At 41.4% G+C, this 19,550-nt stretch overlaps 1 protein-coding gene across 5 annotated transcripts in view; it reads right to left on the reverse strand.

The window, feature by feature from the left end:
- The window catches only part of LOC110741837 (zinc finger protein 431-like), a 51,678-nt gene extending 33,815 nt beyond the window's left edge, over nt 1-17,863 (reverse strand). For 2 of the 5 annotated variants that reach the window (XR_004181550.1, XM_021930293.2), the window contains exons 1-3: nt 17,659-17,863; nt 1,172-1,298; nt 261-359 (exon numbers count right to left, since the gene is read on the reverse strand). Coding sequence is in view for 2 of the 5 variants with exons in the window: in XM_021930293.2 (XP_021785985.1) it covers nt 261-359; nt 1,172-1,298; nt 17,659-17,688 (256 nt within the window). In the remaining 3 variants the exon portion in view is untranslated. Of the gene's footprint in view, nt 1-228; nt 360-1,171; nt 1,299-17,658 lie in introns of those variants that run through there. The other 3 variants (XM_031661992.1, XM_031661993.1, XM_021930294.2) reach the window with 3 other exon arrangements.
- Between the last annotated feature and the right edge of the window lie 1,687 nt (nt 17,864-19,550).

The raw sequence follows: 19,550 nt of genomic DNA on the forward strand, positions 1-19,550 counted from the left end.
CAAGAGCGAAACATGAGCAAATATTTGATATTTGTGTGTTCACCCAAGGAAAAGGAGAAAGAGAATTTAAAAGCATAAAACAGAAGATGCCCTTTAGTGAGAGAAAATTTTAAGAAAATATTCAGTGTTCCCAGAAACTATATGCTTTGCAACACAGATTCCCAAATCACATTGTAAGGACTGGGTTACCCTTTTTTTTTTTTTTTTTTTAACCTTTGTACCTCTCACCTGTGTCATCTCTTGTGTTCACTCTTACCTACCTGGGGATTCATCCACCATCTCATGTCTCTTCATATTCCAGGGCTCTTTTTCTTGCTCCAGACTGGTGAGTGGGCCTTGTTTAGAGATATCAATACCTGCTTTATTAAAAATAAATAGCATAAATCTTGCTTATATTCTCCAGTTACCAACCTAGTACTGTGCTCAGTAAAAAGGATGTAATAGAATATTCTAGAAAATTAATTCCAAACTACTAATTAATGAGACACATCTCTAACTATTTAGAAAATATTTTAAATTTGTAGGTCCTTAATTTTACTACCTGGTACTCATGAATCAAAAACTGATGGTGGAAAATAGATTTTAAGATACGGGCAATGATATTTTATGCCACCAAATTTCTGGAATTACCACTAATCTAGAGTGAAGGATGCAGATCAGCTCAGGAATGTGGAAAGTTCAGGTCAAGATGAAACATGTTGAAGAAATTCTTTTTTTTTTTTTTTTTTTTTGTTGAGACTGAGTCTGGCTCTGTCGCCCAGGCTGGAGTGCAGTGGCCTGATCTCAGCTCACTGCAAGCTCCGCCTCCCGGGTTTACGCCATTCTCCTGCCTCAGCCTCCGGAGTAGCTGGGACCACAGGCGCCCGCCACCTCGGCTGGCTAGTTTTTTGTATTTTTTAGTAGAGACGGGGTTTCACCGTGTTAGGATCTCCTGACCTTGTGATCCTTGTGATCCGCCCGTCTCAGCCTCCCAAAGTGCTGGGATTACAGGCTTGAGCCACCGCGCCCGGCAGAAATTCTTTTCCACAGACAAATCATCAAGATTTTCTTGAAAACTGGGATCAGAAACTCATTTATACAAAGCATAAATTACCAAAAAAAAAATTCTACAAAAAAAGAGACATAAAACCTTTAGCGTATATTAAGAATCATGCATTAAAGTTATTCTCACCCAAGAAGACCAGGTTTTTGTAGTTCTCTAACATCACATTCCTATATAAATTCTGCTGAGCAGGGTTCAGGCATTCCCACTCCTCCAGAGAGAATTCTATGGCCACATCCCTAAATGTCAATGTCTCCTGAAAAACACAAGCACAGAGACACACATATATTTACCAGGTGGCCATGGGCAAAATGTATTATTTGACTTAAGGTGAAATGAGAGAGTAAAGGGAATTGGTTCTGAGTTATAAGAATAACTGAAATTATCCAATAATTTTTAACACAGAAATATTCACAACACCAGTGTATGTAATACTTTTCTGGATCATAAAGAATATAATTAAGGACACAAATGTATACATGTTTGAGTGCTATATTTACATCATAATGAGTTGTGTATGTTTTCAGACAAAAAAAGACATGTTGAGTTAGATGGTACCTCTCAAATTTAAATGTGTAAGATAAACTGGAGATCCTGTCATGAAGCTTTTTTTTTTTTTCTTCCAGAAGATCTGGAATAAAGTCTGAGTTTTTAAAATTCTAAAAAGGTCACTAGTAATGCCAATGTTTTTGACCCAAGAAGACTATTTTGTCAAACATTCCATAAGTGAAAGAGACTGTGTTTTTCCCAATTTTTCTGGCCTATAAACAAAGAGCTTTAATTTTCCAAAGACAGATACTTGCAAAAAACAAACAAAAAAACCTAAGAAAAAAGGGCAGGTGCCAGATTAAATGTGATGGTTTATGCACATTAGCCACATAAAGATACTTAATAATAAAGAGAACAACAATTAACTCTACAGTGAAAAAAAGTCAGAGAGCTCTTTAACCAAGCAAATTATTAACATCAATAACACTAGAATAAATTTTACGATGTGCTGACGCACACAGAACACAACATCACTGCTGAGATATTGCCCCTCAAAAAGTCAATTATAGACTGAATTTAACCATAAAGAAAAATCAGTTTTATGTGGTCAAGATATCTCCTATGTTCTATAATTTTTAATAATGATTTTAAGCAGTCCTTCTTTAGCATCCTAGAAAGCAGGTATCTCTGAATAATTTTCTCCAGAACTTTCTGGGTAATAAAAGCCATCCTGTTTAAATAAGCATTTTCTTAATCCTGTTCTGCATAGAGCTAATGGAGAACACAGGTGACACCTCAACATTACATGTTCTCCATCCTTCCTAAGGACCCTAGGTTTCCCTCAATAGGAATCTTGAGTATCCACATCTTCCCACGTTCAACAGCCACAAAAGGAACACTTTTAATATGGCAGATCATAAATTCATGGTAGGAATTCTGCATTGCATATAAGAAGCCATGATGTAGAGAAGGCTCTGGTACATAGGATAGAAATATTTTTTAGAGACCCTTGACTATCACAAGAATTTTTAAAAGTACGTGAAACAAAATCATTGGGGAGGAAATACACAAGTAGAGAAGTAAAGATTTGCAAGTACTAAACACATGGCACTCCAGCAGGCAGAGTGGACACAACTCTTGATCTGAGACATGTTTAGCTGAAAAGAAGCCATTTTTCCTTTCTCCTCCTCCTCTGAAAATCCTTTTCAGATAAAACTATCGGACAAGTAACACCTGCATCTTGAGAACATTCCCTTAAAGACATCAGCACCACCTGCTTACCTACTAGCCTCACACTCACAGAAGGACCAAGACCAAAAAGTCTACCCATTTCTCTCGTTTATAACAGAAGAGATTCAGGAACAATGAGCTGCTCCACGGAAATAAAATATACGTTCCTCTTTTCCCGTCCACAGGTGCCCTCCACTGCCACAGACACCAACAATTTTTACTACAGTAATGAAAACATGGGCCACTGCCCTGCCCTGTCCCTACCAAACCCAAACAGAACAGATCCCAAAACCACCCTTTAGTGCAAATGTGGCACTTAACTCTCAGGAATGTATCTTGAAGCCTTCATACTTGATTCTGGTCTCACCAGAGTCACATGAGGCCCTTCATTAAAACAACATGAATGCTTCCACCCAGAATACACAAAACCTGTGGAAAGGGCATAAGTAAAGAGATTTCAGCAACTTTTTTTTTTTTTTTCGAGACAGAGGTCACTCTCTTACCACACATATCTACATGTACCATGACGAAGATACCAAAAGCAACCTCAACAAAAGCAAAAATTGACAAATGGGACCTGTTGGGGTGATCAGACCCAACACTAGGTCATGGGGGTGACAAAGTCTGGTGAAGTCAAAGGATTGAGAAAAAGGCAGTTTGAGAGATAAAGGTGGGACACCAGAGGGCCATCACCATCGTGGAGGCTGCAAAGGCCCTGAGCTCTGGGAGCCCAAGCTATTTATTGGTAATCCAACAAAAAAACAGGTGGTGAGAACATGGAGGTCAAAAGGGCAGGCACATGATCTACAGCTGTGACAGTTTAGCATTTATAAGGAACACGTTCTGCTACTTGAGATAATGGGAGTAGGAACCTAGGAAGGCTAGAAGCAAGGAGCCAGCAGGTCTAGACACATTCCAGAGGACATTATGCAAGCCCTGCCTCAGTTTCCCTCCCAACACTCAGCTTTTTCCCAACAGGGACCTAATTAAAGAGCTTCTTCACAGCTAAGGAAACTACCAACGGAGTAAACAGACAACATACCAAATAAACAAAAATATTTGCAAACTATGTTCCTGATAAAGGTTTAATATCCAGAATTCATAAAGAAGTTAAGGTTTACAAAGAAAAAAAAAAACTTCATTAAAAACTAGGCAAAAAACATGAACAGATGCTTTTCAAAAGAAGACAAACATGTGGCTAAGAAGCATGTGCAAAAAATGCTCACCACTCATCACTAGAGAAATGTCAAAAACAAACAAACAAAAACTACATGAGATACCATCTCACACCAATCAGAATGGCTGTTCTTAGAAAGTCAGTAACAGGCTCGGTGCAGTAATCCCAGCACTTTGGGAGGCCAAGGCAGGCAGATCACTTGAGGTCATGAGTTTGAGAGCAGCCTGGCCAATATGGAGAAATCCCATCTTTACTAAAAATACAAAAATTAGTGAGGCTTGGTGGCATACATCTGTAGTTCCAGCTACTCTAGAAACTAAGGCATGAGAATCTACTGAACCCAGGAGGTGGAGGTTGCAATGAGCTGAGATCACACCACTGTACTCCAGCCTGGATGACAGAGTGAGACTCTCTCTCAAAATCCAAAGTCAGTAACAGATGCTGGCAAGATTGCAGAGAAAATGGAATGTTTATACACTGCTGGTGGGAGGGTAAATTAATTCAACCACTGTGAAAAGCAGTGTGAAGATTCCTCACAGAACTGAAATCACTGTTTGACCCAGCAACCTCCAAATTGGGTATATACCCAACTCTGTCTCCACTAAAAATACAAAATTTAGCCAGGTGTGGTTACATGTGCCTGTAGTCCCAGCTACATAGGAAACTGAAGCAGGAGAATCGCTTGAACCCAGGAGGCAGAGGTTGCAGTGAGCTGAGATGGTGCCACTGCACTCTAGTCTTGGGAACAGAGGGAGACTCTGTCTCAAACAAACAAAAAACAAACACATGGAACAAATCTAATTGCCTATTAATGTAGACTAGATTAAAACAACATGGTATGGTCAGGTGAGGCGGTTCACACTTGTAATCCCAGCACTTTGGGAGGCCAAGGCAGCTGGATTACCTTAGCTCAAGAGTTCAAGACCAACCTGGGCAACATAACAAAACCCCAGCTCTGCAAAAGACAGAAAAAGAAGTTAACCGGGCATGGTGGTGCATGCTTGTAGTCCCAGTTACTTAGGGGGCTGAAGTAAAAGGGTGCCTTGAGCCTGGAAGGTTGAGGCTGAAGTGAGCCAAGATTGTACCACTGCACTTCAGCTTTTGTGATAGAGTGAAACACTGTCTCCAAATAAATTAATTAATTAAATAAAATAGAAGATTTAATAAAAACAAAGTATGGTACATAAACATGATAGAAGATTATGTGGCCATTAAAAAAAGGAAAAAAAAAAAAAACAACCAGCTGGGCATGGTGGCTCAGCCTATAATCCCAGCATTTTGGGAGGCTGAGGTGGGCGGATCACCTGAGGTCAGAAGTTCAAGGCCAGTCTGACCAAACACGGAGAAATCCCATCTCTACTAAAAATATAAAATTAACCGTGCATGGTGGCACATGCCTGTAATCCCAGCTACTCGGAAGGCTGAGGCAGGAGAATCACTTGAACCCAGGAGGCGGAGGTTGTGGTGAGCTGAGGTGGTGCCATAGCACTTCAGCCTGGGCAACAAGAGTGAAAACTCTGTCTCAAAAAATAAATATATAAAACAAAAATAAGATTAAGTTATTTGCAGCAACATAGACGACGCTGGAGACCATTATCATTAGGAAGCTAAAACAGAAACAGAAAACCAAATGTATGTTCTCATTGATAAGAGTTAAATAATAAGAACACATGGACACAAAGATGAGAACAGACACTGAGGCCTAGTTGAGAATAGACAATGAAAGTACAAAAAGAAACAGAAAACATAACTGTTTGGTGTTATGCTTAGTACCTCAGTGACAAAATAATCTACACAAAACCCCCATGACACAATTTTACCTATATAACAAAGCTGCACATGGATCCCTGAACCAAAAGGAAAAGTCGAAAGAAGAAAAAAAATCCATGTGTGGGGAAAAGTGCAATGTAGGTGGAAGGAGCTGTTTGTTCCACAGATAGTGGCCCAGGTGGGGCTGGACTCTGATTTATTTCTGTGCCCATCCAAGTAGATGAGATTATGAACAGGTGGCTCAGAACCCTAGGTTGGTGGGGAAAACAGGTTGCTGCTGCAGATTCACTATCTAGGGGTTGGAATATGCCAGGAGACTTAACACTTTTGTGGGTTTTTGTCAAGAAACACTAAGATCAACAATGCTGTGGAGAAATTCCTGAGGGTGGTGCCTAGTCCTGGGAGTGGTGTGCACATGTCAATGTCTAGTGGGCATGTTTGGAAGTGGATGGGAATCCTGTGGTGGCAGCTGTGGGAAAAGGGGATCTGTCATCAGAGCTCCTTTCCTCGAAGTTTTCATCCTCTCTCATCCTGGGAGGAGGCCTGGGATCCCAGGACAATAGGTAGTGTGAAAGCCTGTGTACAGGAGAGCAGAGCCTCCCATTTCCAGACACCAAGAGTTTTATTCCAGGACAGGCCTCTGTGATATCTTTCTTCTGGCACCAAATCTGTAGAGTTAGGTGAACACCAAGCAATTCTTCAATAGCAACTCAATGTCTAACATTTGAATTGTGACACCACCCAGAGTCAGCAGACCCTGATTCAGGGCTTAGTCTCACAACATTGCCCTCATTGTAGATGCCAGTCACAAACCCCATAGGCCCATCTATGCTTCTGAGCTACTGTTTAAAAACTGGGGACTCCCACAACCTTCCTCAAGTTCAATAATTAGATCAAGCTACTTACGGAACTCTGCAAAACACTGTAGCTATGTTTACTACTTTATTATAAAAAGTACAACCCAGGAAAAGTGAAATGGAAGAAATGTACATGAGAAAGAAAAGAGGTGGGGAACAATGAAGCACATACATAATCTAGGTAAACAGCTGTGATTAATAAAATCCTTCATCCTTTGTATTCTCCAGAAATATTTTATGGAAAAAAACACTCTTCCCATTATGACTTAGATGGTGCTCTCTTTTCCTATTTATCACATAGCCAGACACACAGTCTGTCAGAGGTGTATTGAACCAGAGCAACTCCATTTTGAATAGGGGCTGAGTGAAAATAAGGCTGAGACCCACTGGGCTGTATTCCCAGATGGTTAGGCATTCTAACTCACAGGATGAGATAGGAGGTCAGCACAAGATACAGGTCATAAAGACCTGGCTGATAACACAGGTTGCAGTATAGAAGCTGGATAAAATCCACCAAAATTAACATGGCGATGACACTGACCTGTGGTCATCCTCTCTGCTACACTTCCACCAGTGCTATGATAGTTTATAAACGCCATGGCAACATCTGGAAGTTACCTTACAACAGTTTAAAAAGGAGAGGCATAGGCCAGATGCAGTGGCTCAGGCCTTTAATCCCAGCACTTTGGGAGGTTGAGGTGGGTGGATCACGAGGTCAACAGATTGAGACCATCCTGGCCAACATGGTGAAATCCCCGTCTCTACTAAAAACACAAAAATTAGCTTTGCGTAGTGCGTGTGCATGTAGTCCCAGCTACTCGGGTGGCTGAAGCAGGAGAATTGCTTGAACCCACGAGGCGGAGGTTGCTGTGAGCTGAGATCACGCCACTGCACTCCAGCCTGACGAAACAGGGTGACACCATCTCAAAAAGAAAAAGAAAAAAAGAGGTATATATATTCCACCCCTTGTTTAGCATATAATCAAGAAATAATCATAAAAATGTGCAACCATCAGCCCTCAGGGCTGCTCTGCCTATGGAGTAGTCACTCTTTTATTCTTTTACTTTCTTAATAAACTTGCTTTCACTTTATGGACTCGCCTTGAAGTCTTTCTAGAGCGAGATCCAAGAACCCTCTCTTGGGGTCTGGATCAGAACTTCTTTCCAGTAACGTCTTTCTGGCAACCACAAAGGGAGTATACTGAAGAGACCTCTGATCCAAAGGAAAATCATCTGTGTGCACCAACTGGCTGACTTTGGGTGAGTGGGGTGCATATACCTGGGTAAAGGAAGGGATTGGGTTAGAGGCACTATTTAGGAGAATTAGAGTCTCTCCTAAGACAGAGTGGGTTAAAGCCTCCTCTTAAAAGACAAGGATGCTTGACTGAATTTGGATACGAAGCCCAACTTAGAAAAGTTATATTCCGGCCGGGCGCGGTGGCTCAAGCCTGTAATCCCAGCACTCTGGGAGGCCGAGACGGGCGGATCACGAGGTCAGGAGATCGAGACCATCCTGGCTAACACAATGAAACCCCGTCTCTACTAAAAAATACAAAAAAACTAGCCGGGCGAGGTGGCAGGCGCCTATAGTCCCAGCTACTCGGGAGGCTGAGGCAGAAGAATGGCGTAAACCCGGGAGATGGAGCTTGCAGTGAGCTGAGATCCGGCCACTGCACTCCAGCCTGGGCGACAGAGCGAGACTCTGTCTCAAAAAAAAAAAAAAAAAAGAAAAGAAAAGAAAAGTTATATTCCTTCCTAAGATTTAAAAAGTTAGAGACCCCCTAAAATCCGTCTCAGCTAAGAAGTGGTTTGACACTATGGGATATTCATTGCTATTCTCTTTGGATTAATCTGTCTTGCACTCTTTGCTGATGGCTATAGGTGACAGAATTAGGCATCTGCAGGACCATGGGACATGCGGATCTTTTTCTTGTCCAAAAGAGAAAACTTAGGTGCCAATAAGACTGCTGGAAAAAATCTTCTTTCCTACCAAGAAGCAGCCACCTGAACTTTTTATTATTGCTGCAATCCGTAGGTCTTTCTCTGGCCTCCTGAGCTCTTTGCCTTCCCACTCTGCCACAGGCAATGCTTTTTCTCTCTTTTCCCTTTCTTATCTTTTCTATTACTCAGAGTAACCATCTTGCCCAGAGGCCTCAAGTTGAAACCAGATCAGAGGTTGAATTGACAACAGGGCCCAACTGGGGCCAAGTTTAAGAGTTGCCAGTTTGATATTGGTTGCTAAGCAGAGTGGCTAATGTCTATGCTGTCATACATATTTTGCTATGGCCAGAATAGAAAAAGATAATTTTCCTTCGTGTTGTGGCTTGGCCCCCCAGGGCTATGGCGGAGCCAGCCACGTGCAACTCAGGAAAAGGGAACTCAGAAGCCAGAACTCATGCTGGCAAAAAGGGTACACATTTCTTACTGGACTTTTGGCCTCTCTCTATGCAAACTGATGGAATGAATGGTAAAAAATTACTGTTACCGGCCAGGTGCGGTGGCTGAAGCCTGTAATCCCAGCACTTTGGGAGGCCCAGACGGGCGGATCACAAAGTCAGGAGATCGAGACCATCCTGGCTAACACGGAGAAATCCCGTCTCTACTAAAAAATACAAAAAACTAGCCAGGCGAGGTGGTGGGCGCTTGTAGTCCCAGCTACTCGGCAGGCTGAGGCAGGAGAATGGCATAAACCCGTGAAGTGGAGCATGCAGTGAGCTGAGATCCGGCCACGGCACTCCAGCCTGGGCGACAGAGCGAGACTCTGTCTCAAAAAAACAAAAAAAAATTACTGTTTATCTCCTACATAAAGTTCTAATTAATTTGGAGATGTCTTTGTGAGGTTAGTCTTAAGCTGTAACAAATCTGTTGTACTTTGTGCTATAAATTTGTCTTTCTGTATGGCTCTGTCATTAAGAGGGGTACCTTAGGATAGAATGCAGGACTAGGACCCCTTAAGGCTGCGGTTCAGGATGGCCTGGAAAAGTGCTCAGTCCAGTCCTTGTACGCTTGACTTTGTGACCACATGACAGTACTTTCTCTTGGTCTCCACCATCACAATGGTGGCCCAGGTTCAGGGTTCCATTCCCAGCTTAGGGAATGAGTACTTTCTTGTTTGATATTTGGGTGACCTTTACTGTTTGTTGACTCTCTTCCCCTCCAGGAACCATCTTCAAGTTTCCTTTTTCAGAACACCTGTGAAGTTACTTTTGGTAAAATTCAAAAACCAAAATTGGCTGTTTGACCTGACTAAAGTCTGGTAATAAGAAATTTAAAAGGACTTTTTAAAAGAGCACTATGGTTAAAAGTCAGCTTAATTAAAAGCAGATACTCAAGCTCTAACAGTCTGGGACTCCTTGGGAAAAAAAGTGAAAAGATCCTTCTCAAAATCTAAGTTTCTCTTCTGTTTTGCATTGCATTATCTGATTTTTTTTACTTTTGGGGGTATCAGGAATTACTTCACATTATAAAAGAACTTTGGCATGTAATAACTGGGTGAGAAATATACTTTTGGAATGGCTAAGGACAGTTATGGGGGAAAACTCAGCCCTTCACGTTTGGATCAGAGAAACATACTTTGGACCACTTAGGAAGTATGGAGGTGTCCCTATGTCCTACGGAGAAATAAGACTTCCCTTGGGATGAACTGATTCTCTCCTTTTTAGATCCAAGATCTGATGTAAAAATGGGAGCCTTAATTTAAGGGGATCCATTTTGTTTTCCAGCTGTTTACTTATTAAGCCATAAAAACTACATGCTTTCCTTGTTGTGGGCTAGTAATCCAATTAAGAAACTGACAAAGAAAAACCTTACAACTACTGAATCTTCTGTTTGTGTGTGTGATATAAAAGAACTCTGATTAACTGGTTTAAAAATAATGAGAGCTTAAATCAAATATTTTGTCAGAAAAGTAAAAAGTGCAATACCTTTTAGTTCATGTGACAAGTAATCTTTTGAAAATAAAAACAGTTTTAAAGATCATTGGGAAAATAAAAATGTCTTCAAAATATAAACATTTGATCTAAATTATACCGGTCACATATTAGATTTGCCAAATACTTAAAGGTCATAAATTGGTTCTTTGACTTTTAAAAATTGTTCAATTTACCTATCTTGAGGCCAGTAGATTCTAAATAAGGTCTTGGGACATACGGAATTAGCCATGCCCCCTAAATGTACAAAGGTTATAAAGAAAAGAGATTTTATATAAGAAAAGATGCTGTATAGTAAATTATTATCCTAAAATGACTGGTTATTTAAAAAGAGGGATGTTTAGGACAAATCAGAAAGCCCAAACATATTGTAGATGGTCTGTATAAGTCATGAAATAATTCACTAAAGGAAATTTATGCAAGAAATGTTGTACAATTTAAAGGTCATTAGGCCTCTGAAAGACTTCTCAAAATGCCACTATGACTGTTCACTGTACAACTTGCCTGCTTTACAGCTAGATAAGGCCTGGGACACATCAAGTTAGCCACACCCCCTAGCTATTAATACACTGGAGTCAGAGCTTATATATACTTGTGTCTGTGTCCTAGACTCCACGCCTAGTATGTAATTAAAATCCCTTACTTACCAAGGGTTTCATCAAAAGTAAAAGTTGCTAAGAGTTAACATTGTAACATGTAACTCTGACTACTAAAAAACAGTTTTACATGCAAGGTATGCAGAGAAAGTGAAATGTATTTTTGATAAAAGATTATAAGAAGACATGGAAATGTGGATTTTTTGCCTAGATTAAAAGGTTAAAGGATTGTTTTAAATTAGAATAAAACTGAAGGTTTAAACAAATTGTGGAAGACTTGCTAAAATTTAATTGCAAAAGATTCTGTGTGTGAACATACTGACTAAAGTTAAATGGGTATTATTCAGTTTTTCTAGAAATTGAACATTGAGATAAAAACAATAGGTTTCTCTTAAAGCACTCATCTACTCTTTAACAACAAGGACTTTGTGAAGAGTTATAGAAGGTTTATGAGAGTATTACCTTATGGTCAAATACTAAAATTGGACAGATTTTTCTATAAAGATTAAGAATTGGGTTTGACATCAATAATACACAAATATAACAGTAAAATTTGGCTCATTTAGTATAAAAATCACACAGAAAACATTGTCAAATGTGAAATCATGTTTGACTATTTTTGGACTGTTTGTGTAAATATGTTATTGGTATGTGTTTCAAAATTATGGGAAACTCCTGTAATTCTAATGACTACATGTATATCATTAATAATCACAATTGTTACATAAAATTATTGTATGCCACAGAGCTAACCAAATTTCCCTGTCAATCATGTTTTTTTTTTTTTTTTACTGTGACTGCTCTAAGACTTTTCCATCCAGACAATCATCTTATGTTGATCCTCTTCAAAAGATGATTCATAGTTAACTTAAGACTGTGACAGATGTTCTTAAATGCAAGTCTGTTGTAACTTTAGAAATTGTGACATTAGAGAAAAAACTTTCAGTATTCATGGAGAACCGAAATGTTCATGACTATGAAACAGAATAGGAATTAACTGAATGGAGTGAACTAATAGAAGACTGAAGTAATATTTTTTGACTTTGCATAAAATGTCACTGACCCTTTGTTTTGTTTTTCAAGGTCAAGAAAACTCTGACTAGTTAGGCAAAAATATCATCACCCCATTCAGCATGAAGTAGTTACAGAAAATGAATCTTCATCCCTCTACAACCCTTAGGATTAAGGATGCCCTTGTGGAAAAGAACAGGGAGATGTCAGAGGCATATGGAACCAAAGCAAATCTATTTTGAATAGGGGCTGGGTAAAATAGGGCTGAGGACTGACTGGGCTGCATTCCTGAATGGTTAGGCATTCTAAGTAGGATGGACAGAAGGTCAGCACAACATACAAGTCGTAAAGACCTTGCGGATAAAACAGGTTGCAGTAAAGAAGTCAAATAAAACCCACCAAAACCAAGATGTGATGACAGTGACCTCTGATCGCCCTCACTGCTACACTCCTACCAGTGTCATGACAGTTTACAAATGCCATGAAAACATCAGGAAGTTACTGTATGTGGTCTAAAATTGAGAGGCATAAATATTCCACCCCTTGTTTAGCATATAATCAAGAAATAAACATAAAAATGTGCAACCAGCAGCCCTCAGAGCTGCTCTGCTTATGAGTAAGCCATTCTTTTATTCCTTTACTTTCTCAATAAACTCCCTTTTACTTTACTGTGTGGACTCACCCTGAATTTTTTCTTGAGCAAATTCAAGAACCCTTTTGTGGGGCTTGAATTGGGACCTTGTTCTAGTAAGAACTCTGCACATTTTCTTCGTTTTCTCATTAAAAGATTCAGCTGAATTTGTCTTCAGTGGTCTAAATAAAATTTTTCACAGGCCCCAGAACTTTAAACTATTCTCAGTCTGAGTCAACATAAAATCTCATTTTATGTCTCTTCTAAGAACCTGCTGACTTCACGGTAAAACATTCTCTGATTTAAAAAACATTCTCTGATTTAAAATCTGATTTTTCACCCTTCATTTGCCATTCCCCTCCCACTTTCTTTTTTTTTTTGAGACGGAGTCTCGCTCTGTTCCCCAGGCTGGAGTGCCGTGGCCAGATCTCAGCTCACTGCAAGCTCCACCTCCCGGGTTCACGCCATTCTCCTGCCTCAGCCTCCCAAGTAGTTGGGACTACAGGCGCCCGCCACCTCGCCCGGCTAGTTTTTTTTTTGTATTTTTTTAGTAGGGACAGGGTTTCACCGGGTTAGCCAGGATGGTCTCGATCTCCTGACCTCGTGATCCACCCGTCTCGGCCTCCCAAAGTGCTGGGATTACAGGCTTGAGCCACGGCGCCCGGCCTCCCCTCCCACTTTCTTTCTAATCTTGTTTGCTTCTCCCTAGGAAAGAAACCCCTTGTTTGCCTAAACTATGCAATCCTTAAAGTTTTTATAGTTGGTACTTTTTCCTGTGGCAATACTCCTTTGGAATTCAAATTTTTTTTTTTTTTACATAAACCTAACTTTGTTTGATATTCCAAAGCCTAGAAACTGCCTCAAAACAATAACACTTCATCATCAGTAAGACCCTCTCAGTTCCCTTTCATCTTAACCTTAACTGCATTTGCCTGTGGGTCCCCAACTTTCCAGGGCTCTGTTAGCAGAAAGGTTTCTTCCATGGCCGAGGTGAGTAGGCTGGACATCTGCAGGGGAGGATCCCCAGAAATAAACTAGCTGGTCCTTTAATAACTACCTTTTGTAGGCTCAATATTAGCCTTAGCTCTGAGACACTGGACTCAAGCTTTAATTTCCATGTTAGAGTTACTCACTTGGTTTTTGAAACTACGTGTTTGAAAAATCCAGCAAAATTACTCACAGTGTTCACATAAGGGAAGGAAATTTTAAGGTACTTACATTTTATACCTCAATAAGAAAAGCAAAAGTATCTACTCCTTTAAGAAAAATATATCTATTATTTTATTGTTTTCATTAAAAATCATGTAGTGAACAATTAGTCATATGGGAACACTTCTAGGTGGTACCAAGTTTCATCTTATAAAATTTAACATGAAACTCAGAAATCAAGATAACAGGATTTGAACAGAAATATTCACTGTCACAAATTTACCCTGCAAAAAGAGCAACTGATGTTTTCATGAATCTATGTAACTCACCAGTTATCTACATTTTCTCATGGACACGTATTCATTTTCTACAGCCAAAACAGAATAGAGATTTTCCCTATTCTTTTCTTCGGTAGCTAGCATTCTAAAATCTAAGCCTTGAAATTGTTTCAATTCACTTACCCATAAAAAATACACACCTGAGAAAACTTTTAAACTCACTCGGGGAAAGAAAAAGGTAAATGAGAATTTTTAACAAATGGAATATATAATTAGACATTAATTTTTTTTCTAAAACCCATCTCTTTTATGCCCTTTGTAAATATTTTCCTGCTGGCCGGGAGTGATGGCTCACGCCTGTTATCCCAGAACTTTGGGAGGCAGAGGCGGGCAGATCATCCGAGGTCAGGAGTTTGAGACCAACCTGGCCAACATGGTGAAACCCTGTCTCTATTTAAAAAATACAAAAATTAGCCAGGCGTGGTGGCATGCACCTGTAATCCCAGCTACTCAGGAGGCTGAGGCAGGAGAATCACTTGAACCCAGGAGGTGGAGGTTGCAGTGAGCCAAGATCGTGCCACTGCACTCCAGCCTCGGCAACAAGAGTGAAACTCCGGTGAAAAAAAAAAAAAAAAAAAAACCAACCTTTCCTTTCCTTTTTTTTTTTTGAGACGGAGTCTCGCGCTGTGTCACCCAGGCTGGAGTGCAGTGGCCAGATCTCAGCTCACTGCAAGCTCCGCCTCCCGGGTTCACGCCATTCTCCTGCCTCAGCCTCCCCAGTAGTTGGGACTACAGGCGCCCGCCACCGCGCCCGGCTAGTTTTTTGTATTTTTCAGTAGAGACGGGGTTTCACCGTGTTAGCCAGGATGGTCTTGATCTCCTGACCTCGTGATCCGCCCATCTCGGCCTCCCAAAGTGCTGGGATTACAGGCTTCAGCCACCGCGCCCGGCCTTGTCCTACCTTTCAAGCACTACAAATATAATGAAATTTACGGCTAAAAAACTGAGGTCAAAATAAGTGAACAAATCTCTTCAAGGTGACAAATCCAGAAGTGGCAGTGCTGGTTAAATAACAGATGTGTATGACTCGTGTTTCAAGTCAGGCCATTCAATCACTTGAGAGATTCTTCCACCCACTCCTGCTCACTTATGTGCTCAAGAACCCCCCATTCAGGAGACACTGCAGTATTTCTTGGTGGCTGCTCCAGAGGCATTTTACTTTGCAAGTTCTTACACTGTGTCACTGGAGTGAGGTTTTTGTTTGTTTGGTTTGTTTTGGGTCTTTTGGGACACTATTTTTTCTGTCACAAATTTTTTTGCTTTTTAACACTATTTTTTCTTTCACTATATTTATTTCATTATATTTCTGCCCCCTTAGACAATCCAGGAGGCAGAAGTTATTTCTGTGTTTTCCCGCTCAGTACCAGCATCTGATTACCTTTTCAAAATAAGAGTGCAAGAGAAGCTTCCTCTCTGCCCCAAGGGATCCACTTGCTCCCTTCAGAGGATACATTTCAGACCCCTGATCTTCCCATGGAAGAAAATAAACCAGGACCTGATACTCACTAGGCACTTTAGCTGACATAACCACAGTGGATACCTTGGTTTATCCCCAGACAGTACTGAAACTCACGACCAGAAAAAACTAAAGGGTGGCTGAGAACACATCACCTCATAAAGTTTTCAAAGGAATACCTTGACCCAAAAACATTCTGATAAGATCTCTGTGCCTAGAGAAGATACAAGGAGAAGAGGCACAGAGAGCTTTTACAGTACAGTGTCAGGGGATTATTCTTTGCTTTCTTCTCATGGGAAATAGTTACAAACAGATAACAAACCTTTTTAAAAGCGTCATTTAATGCTTTGTCAAACAATAATTAATTAAAATACGGTATAGAAAAGTACATTAAAAGACAAATAGGTGATAACGTGACTTAGGGAGGAAAAGCTGGCATTTGGGAACGCCAGGAGGAACTGGAAATTTAATATCTTACTGCAAGCCAGAGTGAGGCTGGAGATATGGTGGAGGGAGGGGGTTAGATTTAAGACACTGCTTGGGACACAGTTGAAAAACGCACCAGAGGCCGGGCGCGGTGGCTCAAGCCTGTAATCCCAGCACTTTGGGAGGCCGAGACGGGCGGATCACGAGGTCAGGAGATCGAGACCATCCTGGCTAACACGGTGAAACCCCGTCTCTACTAAAAAAATGCAAAAAACTAGCCAGGCGAGGTGGCGGGCGCCTGTAGTCCCAGCTACTCGGCAGGCTGAGGCAGGAGAATGGCGTGAACCCGGGAGGTGGGGCTTGGAGTGAGCTGAGATCCGGCCACTGCACTCCAGCCTGGGGGACAGAGCGAGACTCCGTCTCAAAAAAAAAAAAAAAAGAAAAACGCACCAGAAAATCAGTTCCCCACGGAGTGTGAAAATAAATAAAGCAGGATATTAGACTGAGGTGTCTCTTGTCTCTGCATTCTTACTTTAAAAAAAATCTGGCCAGGTGCGGTGGCTCAGGCCTGTAATCCCAGCACTTTGGGAGGCCGTGGCGGGCGGATCACCTGAGGTCAGGAGTTGGAGACCAGCCTGACCAACATGGAGAAGCCCGTCCCTACTAAAAATACACAATTAGCCGGGCGTGGTGGCTCATGCCTGTAATCCCAGCTACTTGGGAGGCTAAAGGGCTGAAGCAGGGGGATCACTTGAACCCAGGAGGCAGAGGTGAGCCAAGATCGCCCCACTGCACTCCAGCCTGGTCAACAAGAGCGAAAATTCTTCTCAAAAAAAAAAAAAAAAAAAACTAACTGAAGTGCATTTGTAGTAAATTACTACATTGAGAGAAACAAAATTCAGCCTTAACCAACTATAAACTGTCAGTTAACAGCTAATTACATAACCAGGAAATTTTCATCTTTATTTTACAAATTAAGAAAACTATGTATCTGAACCTAAGCAATTACTGAATTTGGTTTTCTTCATCATGCTGTTTATAAGTCTTTCCTTCAAGCCCCGCCCATGAACCACAAATTACAAACCACCGCTGGCTGCTCCACAATTTTTGAATCACTCTTTGATTAAACACTTTAGTGTTTTTACGGTGACTCCTATACATTTTCAACAGAAGAAAAGAGGAACTGGGAACCCCACGGACCAAAGCTCTTCCCATTCATAAACCCGCACCCCGAGTCAGGATTCTCCCCCGGGGACCCTCCAGTGGTCCCTGCACAATCAGGGTGAGACTCGGCGCTGCGGGTCCACAGCTGCCCTGAGAGGGCTCCAGGTCAGGGCCCAGTCACTAGGCAGGAAAAAGACATCACGCCCGGGGTCCCGCAGTCAGGGCAGCCGCCATCTTATAGCTGAAGGGGACTGAGTCCGAGCTGAGCAAGGAGAACTCGGGACGCAGGCTGTGAAGCTGACTGCCGGGAGGCCCAAGTCCCGCCACAGCCACTTCCCACCGGTTACAACCCGCCCCTTCCCCTCTCTCGGGATGTCGGCCCCGGCACTCTCACCATTTCTAGGCTTCCAGGGGGTCCTCGCATCTTAACTGTGGATCTCCCAATAACTGCAGGTCACAGGGCCACAAAAGCCGAGCCTCTGGGAGCGGAGTACACAGTGCAGTGAAGGAGAGATCTGGAGCTCCAGCTGCAGCTACAGACAAAGACCCCGCCACATCCGGGAAGCCGTCCTGTCCGCTGCAGCTGCATGCCTGATTGGACGGTACCCAACCTAGCGTCGCTGATTGGATAACGTTTAAAACCCCACCCTCTCATGCCCTGAGTGACAGAAGATGTGATCAGATGCTGGGCTGAGTGAAGAAAGGGTGACAGCCTAGACTGCAGCCTTCTCAGGCAGGGCTTCCTCCCAGAGCTGAGCCAGGCCCACCCCAGAGGGTATTTGCCTTTAAACTTGTGTGTAAAGTTATATGCATTTATAAATAACATATTATATGGCTATTCACAAAGGAAAAAATATAATTTTATAATAATTATTTTAAAATTTCAGATTTTATGACCTTCCTGGCTTTTGGTCTTTGAGCAGGCAGGCTGAGATTTTAGAAAGGAGGTAATCCTCTGAAATAAAATGTGAGCCATATGTGAATTTTACATTTTCTAGTAGCCAAACTTGAAAAAAACAAGAACAGGTTGAATTGATTGTAACAATTTAACCCAATATGTCAAGAAATTTTCATTTTAATATGTGAGAAATATGTAATTATTAATAAAGCATATAAATATTTGGAACTAAATCTTTGAAACTAACTCTCTATTTTACCTTTCTAGCACATCGCACTTAAGGCGCCACACATGGCCAATAGCTGCCACATTGAAGTGCAGCTCTGATGTCAGCGATGTGAAGGGCCCCAGCAAACCTTTTCTGCCAGAGGTGAAGGAAGAGCCTCTCCCTACCAACATCTCTCTTCAGTTCCGAGGGTGGAACAAATAGTGGCCATAGAAAGAGGAGAAGGCAGCAGGAGTTGTTGGGGTCCGCGTGGTTCCTAAACAAAGGAATGAACACACAAGACAACAACACAAGACAAGACAAACATGGCGGCCGCCTCCAATGGCGCCCTCTGCTTTATTTTATACAGTCGTTTGTGGAATGTTGCTAAGTCACAAGACACATTGTTATTTTTCTGACCTTTCCCTGACTTTCTGGATTTTCAAGATGTTTACACATAAACAAGCCCCCAGGGTCTGCTGTTAGCAGCTGGCTCCTTTGTCCTCCCTGTGCAGGGAAGGAACACCCTGCTTCCTTTGCAAGAGCAGGACTTATCGGGGAAGGTCTGGTTTGCGAGCACGTAGTACTCTACAGGAGTAAAATAATCACAGAAAAAGCACTGCTGGATGAGATCACAGGAGCGCGCCACCATGCTCGGCTAATTTTTTGTATTTTTAGTAGAGACGAGGTTTCACCACGTTGGCCAGGCTGGTCCTGAACTCCTGACCTCAGGTGATCTGCCCGCTTCTGCCTCCCAAAGTGTTGAGATTATAGGCGTGAGCCACCACGCTCAGCCTCAAAATGTTTTTTGGTTTTTTTTAAAGTTATTTTTGAAAATGATGGGAACATGTCAAAGGGAGCCAGCCTGAAAGAATTTCCAATGGTCCAAACTGGAACAATGTAAGCATCCAAATGCATAATTAGAGCACTGACCTCTAAAATAAATCAAGTCAAATAAAATAAATACCCATGCATTTACACTGATACAAAAAACTTTAAATAAATAAAAAAGAAAAAAGAATAAGGAAAAATTTTTTTACAGAATTCCAAATACTAATCAACATAGACAAAATGCTGAAGAAATCATCACAAGGCCCCCACAGTTGTTATTGTATTCAAGGTTAACTGAAGAGTGTAAAAATTGTAAATAAAACTTAAAAAATAAGCAGTGTATTTGCATAGC

This window comes from Papio anubis, unplaced genomic scaffold (genome assembly GCF_008728515.1).
Source record: "Papio anubis isolate 15944 unplaced genomic scaffold, Panubis1.0 scaffold332, whole genome shotgun sequence".
NCBI lineage: Eukaryota > Metazoa > Chordata > Mammalia > Primates > Cercopithecidae > Papio > Papio anubis.